Source organism: Papaver somniferum, unplaced genomic scaffold (assembly GCF_003573695.1).
Source record: "Papaver somniferum cultivar HN1 unplaced genomic scaffold, ASM357369v1 unplaced-scaffold_99, whole genome shotgun sequence".
Taxonomy (NCBI): domain Eukaryota; kingdom Viridiplantae; phylum Streptophyta; class Magnoliopsida; order Ranunculales; family Papaveraceae; genus Papaver; species Papaver somniferum.
The window spans coordinates 2,837,616-2,856,908 of NW_020653081.1; the positions used below are offsets into that span (position 1 = coordinate 2,837,616).

General features: G+C 37.0%; 1 protein-coding gene across 1 annotated transcript; it reads left to right on the top strand.

Annotated features, from left to right (window-relative positions):
* Window positions 1-16,985: 16,985 nt before the first annotated feature.
* Window positions 16,986-18,975, top strand: LOC113346409 (NAC domain-containing protein 2-like). The gene is made up of 3 exons (XM_026589937.1): window positions 16,986-17,230; window positions 17,341-17,621; window positions 18,186-18,975. The coding sequence occupies exons 1-3, from the start codon at window positions 17,068-17,070 to the stop codon at window positions 18,693-18,695; spliced, it is 954 nt and encodes a 317-aa protein (XP_026445722.1). The 5' UTR covers window positions 16,986-17,067; the 3' UTR covers window positions 18,696-18,975.
* Window positions 18,976-19,293: the final 318 nt, after the last annotated feature.

Below are 19,293 nucleotides of genomic sequence, written 5' to 3' on the forward strand. Positions count from 1 at the left end.
TACTATATTTTCTGCACATTTTTTTATCTCTAATTTTTAAGGAAAATTCCTGCAACAATAGGATCCATCTAATCAATCTAGGTTTAGTATCTTTCTTGGAAAGAAGATACTTCAAAGCAGCATGATCAGTAAAGATTATGACCTTAGAACCTAAGAGGTAGGATCTAAACTTGCCTAAGGCAAACACAATAGCTAATAGTTCCTTCTCCGTAGTGGTATAGTTCAACTGGGCATCATTCAGAGTTTTGCTAGCATAGTAAATCACATGAAGTAACTTAGTTTCTCGCTGACCTAGCACAACACCAATAGCATAATCTGAAGCATCACACATGATCTCAAAGGGTAGGTTCCAGTTGGGTGCCTGGACTATGGGTGCGGTAGTGAGTAAATTCCTAATCTTCTCAAAATCCTCTAAACAAGCATCATCAAAGACAAACTTAACGTCTTTTGCAAGAAAATTGCAAAGAGGTCTAGAAATTAAGCTAAAATTCTTAATGAATCGACGATAAAAACCTGCATGCCCTAAGAATGATTTAATATCTCTTACGGTTTTTGGCACCTGTAAAGTTTTAATGAGGTCAACTTTGGCTCTATCTACCTCTATACCCTTCGAAGATACGATATGCCCTAGAAAAATTCCTGAACTAACCATGAAGTGACATTTCTCCCAATTAAGCACTAAATTCTTTAACTTACACCTAGTCAAAACTAATGACAAATGATGCAAGCACTCATCGAAAGACGAACCAAACACTGAAAAATCATCCATAAAGACCTCTAAGAACCGTTCTACCATGTCATAAAATATGCTCAACATACAACGCTGAAAGGTCGCAGGGGCATTACATAGCCTGAAAGGCATGCGTCTATACGCAAAGGTACCAAAGGGACAGGTAAAAGTGGTTTTCTCTTGGTCTTCTGAGGCTATGACAATCTGATTTTAAACGCAGTATCCATCTAAAAAGCAATAATGGCTAAGTCCAGCTAATCTCTTTAGCATTTGGTCGATGAAGGGAAGGGGAAAGTGGTCCTTCATAGTGACCTTGTTCAATTACCTATAGTCAATACAGACACGCCAACCCATGGTCACCAGGGTTAGGATTAACTCATTATTCTCATTCTGGACTACAGTAATACCATATTTCTTGGAAACAACCTGAACGGGGCTGACCCACTTACTGTCTGAAATGGGGTAGATAATGCTTGCATCTAACAGCTTAAGAACCTCAGTTCGAACTACTTCTTTCATATTAAGGTTCAGTCGACGTTGCATCTCCCGAGAAGGTTTGGTGTCACTCTCTAAATAGATATGATGCATACAATCAGTAGGACTTATACCCTTAATGTATGCTATGGTCCACCCTAAAGCTTCCTTGTCATTCTGAAGAACAGTCACTAGCCTACTTTCCTGATCACTATCCAAGTCGGATGCTATAATCGCAGGTAAAGTTTCAGATGGGCCTAAAAACACATACTTTAGGGAATCTGGTAATGGTTTAAGGTCCAACTTAGGAGTATTTTCTAACGAAGGAACTAGGGTAGACTCAGAAACGGGTAGAGGTTCGAACTTAGGTTTCCAGCCATTACTAGTGTCTATCAAAGGGGTTGAATCTAACAAAGAATTCACCTCATTAATCACATCGTCATCATCAAAATCAATCCAAAAGTAGGCTAGGCATTTTTCTAATGGATCTTCTAACAAAGTGTTTGGTAATGACTCCTCGGCTAATGTTCCTATCATGTTCACCTCTTCTATGTTCGAGTCATCTAGTTCAGAGGGTAGCTTACTGATATTAAAAATGTTCAGCTCAATAGTCATATTACCAAAAGACAAATTCATAATACCATTTCGACAATTAATGATCGCATTGGATGTAGCTAAAAACGAGTGACCTAAAATCACTAGTATTTGGTTCACTGGGTCAGGGACAGGTTGGGTATCTAGGATAACAAAATACACTGGATAAATAAACTTGTCGACCTCAATAAGAACGTCCTCGATCACACCACGAGGAATTTTAACGGACCTATCATCTAACTGAAGTGTCATCTGGGTAGGTTTCATCTCACCAAGTCATATCTTAAGGTACACATAGTATGGTAGTAAGTTCACACTGGCTCCTAAGTCAAGCAAAGATTTCTCGACACGGTATTTACCTATTGTGCAAGAAATAGTAGGGGACCCTGGGTCTTTATACTTAGGAGTAGTGGTATTCTGAATAATAGAACTCACATGACTAGCTAGGAAGGCTTTCTTCTGGACACTAAGTTTTCGCTTTCGCGTACACATATCCTTAAGAAACTTGGCATAAGCGGGAATCTGCTTAATCGCATCTAACAATGGGAGGTTGATAGTAACCTGCTTAAAAACCTCCAATGTATCATTAAAGTTGGACTCCCTCTTGGTTGGAACTAGCAGCTGGGGGAACGGGGCTCTGGGAACAAAGCCCGGCTCAGCAGGACCCTCATTGGTTTCTTTGGAGACTCTATCAGTCTCCTCATTTTCTGGCTCAAAAAGGTGACCTACAACATGTTCACTATCAGGCATTGCAACCTTATTGTCAACTTTCTTTCCATTCCTAAGGATTGTTATAGAATTCACATGATTGTATGATTTCTCTCCTTTAGGGTTAGGATCAGTTTGACTAGGGAATCTTCCATCTTCTCTTTCACTAAGAAACTTAGCTATTTGGCCGACTTGAAGTTCTAAGTTAGCAAGAGACTGGGAATTATTCTTAAAATTATGCCTGGTTTCTTCTTGAAAACCACAGTGGTTCTTTGATAACAACTCATGGTTCTTTGATAACATAGTAAGGGTTTCTTCTAAGGTGGAGATCTTTTTCTCATTCTGAAACTGGGGTTGACCTGAAGAGTTCTTAGCATAACCAAAACATGGGGGAGGCTGAGAATTACTATACTGTCCTTGATTCTTCCCCTTAGACCAAGAAAAATTAGGATGGTTTCTCCAACCAGGGTTGTAAGTCTCTGAGTATGGGTCAAACTTATGACGGTTCTCAAACCTAGCATTGTTATAGATAGCATGGGCTTGATCTTCACTAACCTGACCTTCCCTAAACGAGTTATTGGGTTCTACTCCACAATTAGACACTTGAGAGGCTCTAAACCCATCATCAGGTTCAACAAGAGACCTATGTTTAGGATGATTCAATTCCAAAGCCTCTAACCTTCTAGACAAAGCAACAAACTTAGCATCAGACCCGAAGCTTGTATCTACCACATTGGTGCTACTTCTATTGACCAAGAGTATTTTGGGAGGTTCAACACAAGACTCCCACTGTTGGGATTTTTCAGCGACAGCTCCTAAGAAGGTGAAAGCATCATCAGCACTTTTACTAGTGAACTCACCAGCGTACATAGACTCAACCATGGCTTTGGTTGAATAGTCTAAACCATCATAAATAATCTCTACGAGTTTCATCTTATCAAATCCATGGTGAGGACACTGGGATAGGAGATCATTGAATCTCTCTAAGAACTTATAAAGAGACTCTCCCTCTTGTTGCACACTAGCACTAATTTTCTGCCTAATAGACGCAGTTTTATGCTTAGGATAGAATTTCATATAGAAAGCAGCAATAAGTTCCTGCCATGTTTCAATGGATTCAGATGGTAGGTTCTTCAGCCATGTCTTGGCTTTATGGTGTGAAATGCAAAGACACACAAAAGCTTGCAAGTATACAAGGCCAAGTTATGATATAGAAGGTAAGCAGGGGGTCAGTCCACAGGGAGTGGGAGCATACAAGAGAAACCTAAGCTAACAATGGTGACAATGCACTATGGCAGTGAGCAAAGCAAGGTAAATAGCATGAACCAAGGGTGCAAGGTAAAGCAGCAAAGAAACAGCTAAGAAAACAGCAAGGTAAAGCAGCAAAGAACCAAGGCTTGGAAGCCAAGGGCCAGGTGAGGATTGTGCACTGACTTCAGTGCACAAAAGGCTTCAAAGTGCAAGAAAAAAAAAAGGCAAGAAAATAAACTGAATTGAAAGCACACAGAACTGAAAATGTAAGTGACTGAGAAGGAATTGGTGGGTAAGCCAAGGCTTAGGATCCACCTTGTGTCCTAACCAAATGACATGTTTCTAGGTTGAGTTTGATCCTATGCATACATCTAGAAATAGAAGAATACTAAATTGCTCAATAGTCTGCCCCTAGCATTGGCTGTCTTTTGACAGCACAGCCAATCACAGGCACTATGTGCATTGGTATCTCCCATTTTCTCAAGCAAAACAGAGCATGGAAGTAACTATCCTAGCTTCTAGTCACTTGACAGTGCACAAGGCTTCAGCTGAGCCTTGGCCTGATGCTATTTAGCTCATGCTAAACATGGATAAAGCAATAACATTCATCATATGTGATAATTCAGATACAACTAGCAACATTTGAGATAACTAAAAACATATGCAACTTTCAACTGTCAACAGTTATGCAAAAATCAGAAATTGGAATTGCAAAATTAAAATAATTCTCTACTGGCTAGTCCAGAGAGATACACAGTGTGTTTTACACACTCCACACAACACTAATTTATACCCATTACACATTTAGGGTTTTCCCCCAATTTTCCCCCAAAATCAGAAAATCAGGTGAAATTGATTTACCTAATGTTGATGAGATACTCGCTCCATCTCGTCGACCCACTCTTCTTTTCCTTCTTCTCGTTCCTCTTATCCTCCAATTGTTGCTTTAACATCACTTATATCCCCAATTTCTCACCTAGGGTTTCAGTGAGCAGAGAGATGAGAAATTGGAGAAATTAGTGATGTTAAAGAGATAGTACGTGATGGTGATGATGGGCTTAGGTAGAGTAGATTTGGGGAGAAGATAGTGGTGATGGAGACGGACATGGTGGTACTGTTGCAGAGAGGGGGGGGAAGATGGTGGAGAGGGGCTCGACTGTTTTGGGAAGAAGGGGGGTGTTTGGCTAATGGGTGTAGGGTTCGGGTACTAGGGTGTTGAGCAGGTGTAGAGGATTTTGATGTTGGCAAATCTGAGTCACTGGATGCGAAGCTGGTAGGTGAATCGGATGGCTACCCCTGAAGAGGCTGGTAGCGACCGTCGGATGCTTTGATACAACAAAATCAACGACGAAGATCGAGGTTAGGTGTTGTAGTGTTAACCGGAAGTATCGATATTTGATGAACAGGCAGAGAAGCGACCGTAGGATCTAAATATGATCTAATCTGAAGGCTTGGAATTTAGGCACTATGGTGTTTTGCAGGAGCTTCAGATTTTGATGCGCGATGAAGGAGCGACCATCGGATGAAGAGATGGATCCAATCCGACGGCTGAAGATGGAGGCGGTTTTGGTTATAGAAAATGGGTTTGGGAAATGAGTTTGGGCTTGGAAAACCTTGAGCCCACTTCTTCTTTAAGAGCAACTTTCTTCTTCTTGAGCCCATTTCCAGCTTTTCGGACGTGCGCTCCATTCTTTGCGGCTTCCTTGCGTGATTTCTCCCGGCTTTTCACTACTTTTCTGCTCTTTTTGCTCCGCAAGTCATCCAGACTTTATTTATTACCTAAAAATGCAAAATTAAGTAAGAAAAATATTTATTCTTGAAAACAATGAAAATACAGAATATGGGATAAAATGTAGAATTAATGCATAAAAGATGAGTTAAATGCCAACAAAAAGGGATAAATATATACAATATTTGGCACTCATCACTTTATCTCTCAAGGAAAAGGGAAACACCTTAAGTTTCAAGACTTCATCAGTAAGGTCTTTTATTCTAATTGTCCCACAAATTTCCTCAAAGTCCCTAATATGAAAATAAGGGTTCTCATCATCTTTCCCTAAGAATATAGGGATCATCTGCAGAATACTAGGTTTTATCTCGAAATTAGCCGTAGTGGCTGGCAATTTAATGCACGAAGCTCGGGTGGACCTAGTAGGGAACATGTAATCTTTCAAAGTTTCCATTGCTGGCACAGCTGAAGTACTAGGGGTATTTTCCTCACGAAGAGACAGATTCTCAAAACTAAAGTTTTCAAAAACAGGGCTCTCAAAAGAAGAGTCTTCGAGCTCCCCGCCTTCACAAGAAGAACTACTAGGTTTATCACTAATCAAACGACCTAGAGTGTTTCTTTTCCAAGCCCTCTCTTTAATAACCTTGGGCATACACTAGAAAAACAAAAGATAAAGAAAGAAATCCTAAAAGGAAGGGAAGTTCTATGCAAACACAAAGCAGGTTGACTCCACCAAAGCAAACCTAAAGATTTCTAGCAAACAAAAAGAATGATGGCTCCACTTAGATTGTTTCTAGACCAGCTTCTAATCCTTCGAAAGGGAATTCGTTACAATTTAAGCAAACCCCTATGGAATCAACCCAAGTTTAAGTAAGTTGAATCGAGACGAGGGAAGCTCAATGGAGCTTTGATACCCAAGGCCTCACCGGCGTTACCAGCCGGCGTATTCAACTCGTAGAAACCATCATGAACTTTGAAGCATGCTTAAAAGAGTAACCAATATTTTTCGAATGACTTTCCTATTAAGCTCGTTACCCTACAGGTCTCGTTCTAGTCAAATTTTAGGCTTAGGTTCGCGTTTGGTTTCGTTTTCCTAAGGCGGGGAAGAAGGGAAAAGTGACGAAATCGGAACCCTTATCTTGTATGGCCAGTCCTTGCCCTTTACTAGGAAATTAAAGCAGTCGTTTTCAAATCCTCAGCATATATGCAAACGAAGGAATACAGTAACTTGCTGACAGGAGATTCGCGAGTGTTTCGACAAACTTACCTCCCGTACCATACGGGGGATGAACCGCTGAAGTCGACTCGGGCCCCGACTCCTATGTCATGTACGAACCCGAGGGGCCGAGGCGATATCGTAATCGTCATCCTTCTCTGCAAACAATTGATATTTAAACTACCCTTCCGTAGGGTTTAAAAAAATAAAGTCCCAAAGTCAAAAAATAAAGTGCAAAAGAAAAGGATAATCTAAAAAAATTCTAAAAAAAAAAAAATTGTCTCTCTCTTTTTTTTTTTTAATTAATTTTTATTCTCCTTTTCTTTCGCTCCTTTCGCTTTGATTTTACTCCAAATCTTTAAGTATTCACCAAAAGCTTTGGCAAATTTTTCTTTCGCTCCAAATTCCAAAATCTGTAAAGAAAAGACAAAAACCCAGAAACGTAAAGAAGAACAAATAAAAAAAATGAAAAACAAATAAAAACCTAAAAAAAAAAAAATCTAAAAACTCTAGCCAAAGACAAGTCCGCGTCGGCGGCGCCAAAAATTGATGTGATTTCAAATTGAGTTGTAGTAATAAGTTCGTTGAGACTTGTGAAAGCAAAAGATTTTATACTTATAAAACTTAAAAATAGAAAACTTATTGCAAAATTGATTTCAAGATATTAAAAGTAACCAAGACACTAGATTCCACTATTACACATGAATGAACGATACCAAATATGTTTCAAAACTCTAACTATCCTTTAAGTCCTTTATTTCTTAATTCACACATAATCAAACATATTCCCAAATAATAATTGTATTCCCTAAGAATAGACTATCAATCAATTAATCAAAGTATAATCTATCAAATTGAATCACAAGTAATTAAAAAAATTATGTGAACATCTAGAACTCCGCAAAAGCGGTGATCGAATGAATTATAAATTGTAAATTAGAGAAAATAAAATTGTTACCAATCATTCATGCATAGATAGCTTCATCCATTGCCTTGGTTGCGCGAGAATTAACTCATCATCATGGAAACACGCTCAAAATTTAGTTTTATTGCTCAAAGGGTGTTTACAAAGATGAAATGGGAGAAACAATGATAAAACAGTGATTTTCTTTTATCTCCCAAAAACTCTCCCCAAATGTGCTCTCTATCTCTCTATTTATACACACAAATACACATCACTCAAATATATTCTTCCATAACTCCAAAATCTTCTTCTTTTTAATTAAAAATATCTTCAGCATTTTTCCTTCTCTTTATTCTATATATTTCTTTACTACACCCATATCTTGTTTAATTCGCAGAATAAAATCCAAGATAAAATCTTCTAAGGATATCTTTCTTGTTTAATACAAGATAACTTCCTTTTTCTTCAAAACTTCATGTTTGTAAGGCAAGAAGATATTCTTATCTTAAAGATAATAAATCCTTTACCGTTGAAACCAAATTTCCCGCCAATTTTTTTCTTTTCAAATCAAGGAAGAAGATGGAGCCCCCTTAACCAGTAATGGGGTGCGATTAGCAGTTGGTTCCCTGGGGTGCCCCTTATCAGTTAGGTGCCCCTTGTCCAAAACTGAGAGTCCGAATAACATGTGTCCTCCGGGGGTCCAAATAGCACTTTTGAAGCAACTTTTTCCACACAAGTGTATTTCTCCAAAAACACCTACACAAACATAAAAACACCATAATAAGTACAAAATCAAGCACTAGCAATAGAGACACTGAGGAAAATTCAGACACAAAAATATGTCTATCAATAGGGATTAGGTTTCCCAGTTGCTAGAGTTCTCCTTTATATAGATTTCAAATCAGGGTTAGCAATCTAAGTTACCTTGGTAAAAGAGCATTCAATATTCACCGTTAGATGAAAACCTGATTAGGTTCAAGCTAATATCTTTCAACCGTTATATCGAACTTAGATTGTTACACACAAATGAAATGCACATTCATTTAGGTTTGAGTAACCGTACCTAAACGTGTACACTTAGTTGGTTCAAAAATAGTTAACCAATGTTTAGCCATATGAGAACTTTCATATCAACCTTATTCATCTTCACCATAACTAGTTCAAATGACTCAAATGAACTAGTTAGAGAGTTGTTCAATTGCTTAGATCTCATAGATGTATACAAGACACAATCGAAGAAAAATTGATTTTGATTTACTCGAATCAATTCATGAACATTATAGACACGGTTTGCAAAGATTGCATTCATTATTATATAAATGTTTTAGTTCATGAATAAACCGATTTTAGAAAGTAACTTTCTTAGGTATGCAAACGAGTACGCATACTTAAGTGACCGGATTGAGCTTGTTTTTACTTCCAAACTCTAGCAGAAATTCACGGACGTGAAACTTCCGCCAGTATGCGTACTGGTACGCATACTTACCTCGGATTTCCAACAACTGCCAGTACGCGTACGGGTACGCATACTTTAGGTTCCCGGTTTTGGAATTTTAGACAAATGTGAGAACACACTATGTTTATATCCAAACATGGTTACTTGTTCTAAACTCTCATTTCAATCATTGAAACTTTCTTAGAGGACGTTAAAATAATCGTTTTCCACAAACTATTTTCATCAAAGCGATTTTCAAGTTATTGAAATAATCAACATGACTTTCGTCACGAGTAAAGATGAACTTGTACAAAGCGAAAGCTTACCAACACATATTTCGAGAAATAGATAAACGAGATAAACTCGGCTCGAAATAGCAAATGTGTATAATTGAAGTCTATATAACAATACGACTTTTGTCTCAAATAGGAGATAGAGTAGATAGACTTTTGAGTGATAGATAAGTTCAGGTCTCTACATACCTTTTGTCGATGAAGTTCCACAAGTTCCCTCGAGTAGTTCTTCGTCTTCATTTGATGAACGCCGTGGAGTCTAGAGCTCAACCATACTTATTATCCTAATCCAAGACTTAGTATAAGTAGACTAGAAATCAAGACTTATAGTTTTGGCAACTAAACTTGACAAACAAGTTTGAGATAGCAACGCTTGCGAGTTCGTCCGAGCAATGGTCTAACAAAGTTGACTAAGCATGACTCACTTAGTGAGGTGTCATCCAACTAATGATGCACAGGTTGGATGACACATAGATATTAGTGATGACTAAACCCTCTTCTAGCCTTTTGATTATCTATTCCAAAATTTGTATTAGATCTAATTAGTGTTTGGGTCGTAGGTTTTGGAATGCTTTAGCGTTTGGGTCCTAAGTTTATCTAATTTAGTGTTTGGGTCATTGACTCGTTAGTCAACTAAGGTCAAGCTGTTAGCAATACTGAACTTGGTCTTCTTGAACACACATGTGTGTCCATGGTTGCTATTAAATGTGAAAAAACTTAAAATTTCCGTCAAAACTTCAATTCTTCAAACAAGATCGATGGACGAACATAATATGGGAACCTTTTGTCAGTAAGAAAGAAGGATCAAGGGTGAGTTCCAAATCCAAACAACACTTATCCATAAATTGAAAATAGTTATTCGGCATTTTGACGAACATCTTCAGTTCAATTTCGAAAACCCCATGAACCCATTATTTTGAGTTTTATTCTGTCACTGGGGGATCGGGATGGGTTTAAAGTCTGTGTAAACCACCACCCCTCTAGTTTATGTACAGATGGTCGAAAAAAATAATGAAAAAAAATCTCAAAATCAAATTCTAAATTTCATAAATGTTTATCTTATATCTCATTCAACTCCATCCAAGCTCAAACCAGATATGACCGATACTATTTTTTTTCTTCTCTTTATTCGTCTCGGTTATGTTAATTCATCTTCTACAGCGGAAATCAATGAGGATTTTCCAATCATGTTGAATTTTTTTGAACACCCATTCAAAATTACTAATGTGATGTGATTCATCGGTGAGTTGAGTGTTGTGTTTATAATGATGATATTAGATCTTCAAATTCAAGTTTGTCGAGAACGATCTACTAGATTAATTACCTGCATTTTATTGCTGGTGAAGATGATATTGTTGATCAATTGAGTGCACAGACAAATTAGAACTGGACAGAGTATCTAGAATAAGGTGAAGAATTGGAGGATGAGATTGTTGCTCGGGAAAATTGAGAACCTAAGATCGAAGTTTCCTGCTAAGATGCTCTCGAGAAAGAAAGAGCGATCAAGTTAAGTATAACTAACGGTATGACAAAACCTACTATTTGACCTCGTTGACTAACGGGTCAACGACCCAAATACTAAAACAGACAAACTTAGGACCCAAACTCAAAGACGTACTAAAAATCATGACCCAAACACTAATTTATTCTTTGTATTATGCCGTTAGTCAAGCAAGAGGAAATATGAATAGAATCTAAGTTAGAGAGCCTATTTGATTGTTCATGATATTTCTGTGTTCATCTTCTAAACTTGTGTATTAATATTTTGCATCATGCTATCATTCATCTATCTCTCTTTTCAATTGTTGTTAGTGATTCTATTTAGCTAATAGTGAGAGAATCAATTATATTGTATAGTTGTTTACATGATATTCTAATACCCAAAATCAGATATGAATATGGTAATACTAGGGTTTATTTAATTTCAACATATGGGTAATTATACAATCAAGTTTAAGCTAACTAAATGATGATCATGAAGCTGAAATTTCAACAAATTGATCATATATATACGATTAAACAAGTATCCAATTATGCAAGAATTCTGAATAATTTGTGTACCAACTCTACAAAAATAATCATCTTTCGCTACGAGAACATGTAGCAATAATCAAGGGCAAAAAATTGTTTGTCACGGCCACTAGCCCGTAACAGACAGTCCATTGTTAATTCTAATAGACAGGACCTCAACCAATTGGTACATGATTATTTGCTACAGTCTCTAGCTGTCACTAATTAGCACATTTGTGCCATCATTTTCCAAGCTTTTCATATTATAGTCGTTGAAAAATATCACTTCTCAGCTTGATTATTAGCAGGTATCTATGCCACGTAACGTTCATTTCTAGGGTTAAATTTTTTATCTCCATTTCAAATATCATATGATTTTCATATTCTCCGACAAACAAATGACTAACATGGAAGAAGATACAATTTTACATAGTGATGAAAAATTGTCAAATCCGGTCAAGTACATGTATTTTTTTTTTTATCGATGAGGCGGAGAATCACTACAAAAAATATGGAAAAATCTTGGGATTTTCAATTCACAAGAGATCATCATATGTTATTGGATGGGGATCACGTATAACTAGAGTGTTTTTTGTATGTGGTTGTGAAGGAATTCATATAAGAAAACCTGATTAAAACGAGATCGAGCTTAAGAAATTCATGTATAACTCTGAGATGCGAAGTAAAAGGAGAAATAATTATATTGGTCACGGGTCACCCGTTAACCCGCATTTTTTAAGATTAATCCAGGTCGTTTTCTAATAATTTTGTCTAATGATCTTTATCGTTCCTTATTCTTAAATCTATGGCTGAACTGTTTTGTTCGTAGTTTTCTTTTTAGATTGTCCCTTAATTCCCCCTCATATAAAAAAAAATGGTATCGCAAAAGATGCTAGAAATAATGTCACAAATCAATGCAAAAGTTTCTAAATCCATTCACGACTGACCATAAAAGACTAAATTAGAAGTATATACCTTTTTAGATTATCCCTTAATTCCCCCTCATATAAAAAAAAAAATGGTATTGCAAAAGATGCTAGAAATAATGTCACAAATCAATGCAAAAGTTTCTAAATCCATTCACGACTGACCATAAAAGACTAAACTAGAAGTATATACGAAGATAAAAGAAAATTATTATCATTCAATATAATAACACACTGAAAACCAATCACTATTCACTACTTATATCTATATAAATTAAAGTTAAAAGTCAAGACCGCAAAGGCCAAGTACTATGGTGTGTCATTTCTCTTAGATACAAATTATTTAAAGCTAAGGGAAAAGGATCCGAGGCAATCTCACTATAGTGATGTGCCATCCCTTAGCTACACAGAACCAGAACTAAGTTTCCATGAAAATAGTGTCAGTATCCGTTTGAGTCAATTCGTTGATGTGACCAAAACGGGATATCAGTATCCGTTTTTTTGGGGTATAACCATCCAGGAAGCGCTCGGATTTCCCACTTCTTCTTCTTCACTCTTCTTTTTTCTTCTCAAAACCCTCTCAAATACCATTTTCTCCCCATTTTCATTTTCATGGTGATTGCTTGCGATTTTTGGGTTGAAACTAAAAGGGTTTGATTTATACTCAATGGTGATTCCATTGTATTCTTCAATTTCGAACTTCATCCACAAAATCATGATTGGTAAGTTATTCTAATTTGAGATTTCCAAGTTTTTTTTTAATTTTATTTTCATGAAATTGTTCATATTAAGTTGATTAGGTATTTTGTATGTAAGTTAATAACAACATTAAGACATATATGTCGTGAAAAATCAATGGTTATTACTTGTTTTGTAATGCATCTCTTGATTTATGTTAAATGAAATGTTTGTAAACTACCATTCTATTGATGTTTAATATTGATTGACTTGTATTTCATGCATGGTATAGAGAAATTGATACTATAATTGTTAAACACAAAGGTACAAAATGAGTCTAATGCGTGCTTATGTGAGAACTAGAGTTACCTTATATAGACATTTTTCTCAAATTTTGAAAACCGTTGGGATCCGACGGCAAAGAAGATAGAGTCGTTGAGAATGATGAATGGTTATGATCGGGTGTTAGTGGAGTATAAACGAAAAAAGGTTAAAAAAAATAATTTAGGAAACGGGTACTCAGTTTCCGTGTAAAATGTCACGGAGACCGAGTACCCGTTTCACTTGTCAAACGGATACTCAGTTTCCATAAAGTAGAAATTTATACAGAAACTGAGTTTCTGTGATTTTCCTTCTCTACAACCCACATCAAATGTGATACACTTTTAAATATAGCTAAGGGATATTGCTACACTTAAACTACAAGGAAGACCACGGTGGATGGATTTCGCTCCAAATAGGGGATAACTAGGGAAATGGCACACCATAGTGCTTGGAATAATACCCAAGACAATTTAACATATATTGTGCCAAAAAGACACAGAGATCTGATCCATTTCATTGAGTTTAAATATATTATATGATAGATTTTTCTTGAGATTGGTCCACATAGATAGACAATCCTACATATGGAATGAAAGTAGTGAAAAAGTAACTGTCAATTGAATAAAATCTTTTTGAACTTGTAAGAATTCATTGAAGAACCAGTACTTTCACATAACAACAAACTTTTTTTTTCCTCTTGTTAAGCATTTCAAGACTTTAATTGTTAACTAAAATTGTTGCCAAATACGACGACAATTACGAGGTATCACAATTTTCAAACTGTCAATCAAGATGATGAGAATATTACTCTTGTTTTAATGGAACAATTCTTAATCGAGAAGAAAATCTATCAAACCGTCAGATTACAAACCATCCATTTTTTTGATTTAATCGGGTTTATCATACTTACTGTTTGTAGTTTTTAAATTTTTTATTCTCCTTTCTCCGTCGGATTCGAATATATACTACTTAAGTAAGCTTTTTTTTCCTATTTCTAAATATACTGGACTTCTGTGTAACCTTTATTTGAAATTATTAATTGAAAATAAAGGCTTTTTATCAACAAAAAAAATAATAAATAATAAAATAAATGTAATGTTAAAGGTAAGTATGCTCGATGATTACAGCCTCTACCATTCCCTATCTTGGGATCATTCCGTAGGTGTTGATTACTCTCGACTAATGCGATGTTACACCAACAACTCAGCTCGCACCATCACCAACAACCACAACTTCCATCCCACACAAGCAGCTGGAATAAAGGAACAAAGATATTAGTTGTAACTTTGCCAACCAGTTTAAGAATTACTATAATCGTCAACCAGTATTTTCTTTTGTGTTTTTTCCTTCTAGGTTTTTAAACGAGCTTATTAGTAGTACTAAGGATAGCTTAGGTTCTGTGAATCATCAACAACATGATGCGGGTATGCAAGTTTCACATCAACAACAATGACAAAAGTTGCTCATAGAAGGTGGGGACAAGAGTCAAACACCATACCACAACATCAACAACTACCAATCCGCCAACCCCTCGGTTACAAAATCATCAGCAACACTGACGGATCACTTCATTGTTCATACTCTGAAGTATCCTTCAAAATCTAGGCTATTTTGTGGATAGTCATTGAAGAAGGTTTCATAACCATCACACTCAAGATATACCTCCATCACTCCATCAACAACTATTTGGTTAGCTGTAACTGTTGTCTTATACACCAACTCTCGATTCAGAAACCAGTATCAAGAAATAACCAAGATTATAACGAAACTATTCAGGAAACATGGATCAAAATAGGAATCAAAATTCGCGAGAACATCCACGCTATCAAGGGAATAAGGTCTAATCGAACAAGACGCTCAAAAAAAAATATGCTCGATGATCTATTTCATTCTTTATAATACATAACGCCTGATGGTCAATACTTCAGTTTCCGGGTAAGATAAGACTAACTTTTAAGGGAGAAGCTAAGATTCCAGGGTTGGATGTGCAAATTATTTTTTTTAAAGAGCGCAAAAAAGAGAGAGGCTTGTTAATATCTTTAATGCACCTAGAATAGACTTTGGAGCCTGTTGGGCTGAGAATGAAAGCGCACACACTCCTGCACTAGAATGGCTTTGTGTGGAAGGACAATAGTCCTACATCGCCAAATAATTAACTTTAACTTAAATATAAGAGGCCTCAAATATAATACGAAATGGTGATTCCACTCCTTGCTAATTAGTTTTGAGTTGGCTGCCGGGAGTGTTACTTTAACACTCCGCACCCACCGTTCCATTTCTGCTAATTCTATGGGCAGATTGGTCAGTTTTGGAGGAATGTAAAGAGAGTATCAATGAGTTTCACCAATTGAGTTGAAAAATTGTGCGGAGATATAACGCAAAGAATTTTTTTAATTACTAGTCGGATAAACTCATCTGACTTGAAATTGAATAAGTTCAGCGAAACATGTGATAGCAGCTAAGGTCCCCTCTTTTTGTTCAAATCAACCAAGTAAACGTGGTAGAATTCCAAGAATTTGAAGCCCGCACCAACAAAGTTCGAAGTAGATGGTGATGGTGTTGGAAAATAACCGAAGGTCCCTCTTTTTAGTTAAATCAACCATATAAACGTGTTGGAGTTCCAACCATATAAACGCGTTGGAGTTCCAAGGATTTTAAAGCCTCCACACCAACCAAGTACGGATAGAGTTGGAAAAATCAACACTATGAGTTCATGACTTGAGTAAATTCAATTTGTTTTGGTCTGTATATGATTGTATCTTCTTCACATTGTGCAGCTTATTTCTCAACGCTGCAAACGTGAGTGTTAATGCGGGAACTAGAACTCATAAGGTTATAAACATATTCTTATTCTATTCTATTCTATCAGTAAATGTTGGGTAGGTAACTTGTGGAAGATGATAATATGGACTTGGAGACGCCCGGTTAATGATTCTCGATTGATTTAAAAGGAATGACAGCGCCATATTTGTCTGTTTATTCGTAATATTTATTCTCAAGCAAGAACGCCTTTATTTTTCAAACTCATATGTTGTAACCTGTTAACATCCATAGTTCTTTCCACGTATCACCTCACCTACACATGATTACATGAGATTAGTCATAGGTCCAGACTTTTAAACAAAACACATGTAGTTAAAACCAGTAAAAATAATTATCAAACATGATTGCTACAAGGAAGTTACCAATTCCACGAGGTTACCAAATCCAAATAAGACAACCTCCTGGATTTTAGTAATCCCTTATAAAATTCCGCAACTCCCTGCAACAGCCCTGCTTGAAAATATCTTTGGTGATGGATATATATACGTTGAAAAGAAAAATGAAAAAGTAGGCGTGATTCGTGAATCGTGATATTACCAAGTACGTGGATACGCATGACATTGACGTGTACACGTTATCCCCCGTTAAACCACCAGCTCACAAACATCCAATGATCTCAAACCTCAAATCCCATCCAAATCCAGGGACAACTTTTGCCGACTGATAAAAGCGAATATTTTAAGTTTTCACACCTTCATGACGTAAGCCATGACACAAACCCATATCCTAGTAAACCGACACGTGTTTTTTTGTCCACTTGTGTTCTTCGGCTGCGGTCAGCTTTTAAAGTTTGGTCATTAACCACGTGTAGTTCTCGAAACCACGCCTAGGTATCGACACGTGTCCACTGCATTATGTCTTTGTTTTATAAATACGCCCTTCTCTGTTATGTTCTAAGTTTCAAGAACTCATTTTGTTAGAACTCAGATTAGAAGAAGAAAAATCAAGAACAAGAAATTTTTGAAAAAAAAAATGAAGGGTTGTGAATTAGAGCTGCCGGCTGGGTTCAGATTTCATCCAACTGATGAAGAATTAGTTATGCACTATTTGTGCCGTAAATGTGCATCTTTACCAATTTCAGTACCAATTATTGCTGATATTGACCTATACAAGTTTGATCCATGGCTACTCCCAGGTATATAAATCTATTCATTTCTCTTTAATCATGTTTTCTAAGGTGATTTTCGGCCTTTAGGGCTCAGGCTTCGAAAACTTGGGTAGAATCTGAAATTGAATCTGTGGCAGGTTTGGCACTATATGGTGAAAAAGAATGGTATTTCTTTTCTCCAAGAGATAGGAAGTATCCGAACGGGTCGAGGCCGAATCGAGCTGCGGGGAGTGGGTATTGGAAAGCTACAGGGGCGGATAAACCAATTGGGAAGCCAAAACCAGTTGGGATCAAGAAAGCTTTGGTGTTTTATGAGGGGAAAGCACCCAGAGGTGTGAAGACTAATTGGATTATGCATGAGTATAGACTTGCCGGTGTAGATAGATCGGCGCGCAAGAAGAGTGGCAGCAACTCAAGGGTATGACTCTTTTATACTTGATGACTATGTGATATTCACAGTTTATATTAGGGCATAGAAGACAGCTTATAATTTAGCATGAACTGAAATTAGATGCTTGCAATTGGAAAATGTTGAATAATCAGTCAGTTTAAATGTTGGAAAACACGAATTTATTCGAAACAATAAATGGGTCACTAAGACATGTTTCGACATCACATCACATCGTGTGCCACTCAATGATTTTGATTCCCCTACTAGAGAAGCAATTTAGTATTCATTGGCTAGCAATTTCCAGGCGAACTTAGATATCTCATAATCATGTGCTTGTGAGGTGGCCAAAAAATGACTACCTTTGGAGTGGATGTGTTTAATTCGACCAAGTTTGTAATACTAGGCATCTCAGTCTTAAGCTAGCGCTTTCTCAAAAGCACATTTTCACTAGATCAGGAGGGAAAGTGGGAAACAGTATAATGTTGAAACTTTTGCAAAATGGGCAGATATCTTGAGTACTGATTATTTTTCCTGCTAGGATGTATTGAGTGTTTATCTGACGTATTCCTATGCTCAAATTATCACTTGCAGCTTGATGATTGGGTCTTATGTCGAATTTACAACAAGAAGGGTTTCATTGAAAAACAAGGGACAAGTAATGGTATCACAGATAAGGCGATGCTCAAGTCCTCAGTTTACAACAATAGCCTTACTGAAAGCTCCTCAGAGCATGAAGATCAAAAGCCAGATGTATTAACACATTACAACCAGAACACGGTTCATACTTGGGGAAACCAAACTCCACCTGCTCAAGTCGTCAACAATGACTATGTATACTTTGATACTTCTGATTCTGTTCCAAGATTACATACTGATTCAAGTAATTGCTCGGAGCACGTGACATCGACATGTGAAAGAGAGGTCCAAAGTCAACCAAGATCATCATCGTCATGGAGCAGGGATTTTGATTGGGGAATGCAATTTAATGGGAATGATGTTACTGATCCTTATGCATCCTCTGGCGGACACCAAGTGGATAACAACAATATTGAGCTCTCGCCATTACAAGATATGTTCATGTATTTACAGAATCCCTACTAGGCTCTGTTGCATCCGTTTGGATTTGCATAACCTAATTCTTTTCATCCTTTCCTTCTCAAATATTTTATCCGCACATGAGACTTTTTAATGGAAAAAAAAGGCCATGATTGTGCTTGTAATATTTGAGGGTGCAAGATGACCAGTTAGAGTTGGCTAGCTCGCTAGTACTTACTACTTAGTCTTCCTGTTAAAGCTGGGGCTACAATGTGTAACTACATGCATTTATAATTCACCAGTGTTGTTAATGTTATGCTTGGCTGATATTTGCCCTTTCCTAAAACACCACTATTAGTATCTGGATATGGTTTGCAATTGGAGGCAGGGTATGTGGGAGTTGAACTCTCCAAGCATAGCCTTTACCAATTCCAAAGAAGGTTTGGTCCCAGCAACGAATTTCTAATGTCAGCAACGAGTAGATGAATAGCCAAGCGTGAAGCAGTAAAATCTTACTTCTCGTGTTATGCCTCTTTATTAGATTCCGACTTATCGGGAACTCAGGGAAGTAAGGTTGCTGAGCAGCTACAAAGCTATAAGGACTCGAGAAATCAGGGATACGAAGAGTTTGTTGTTAACAGGGGTTAACGAGACAGTGTGGCAG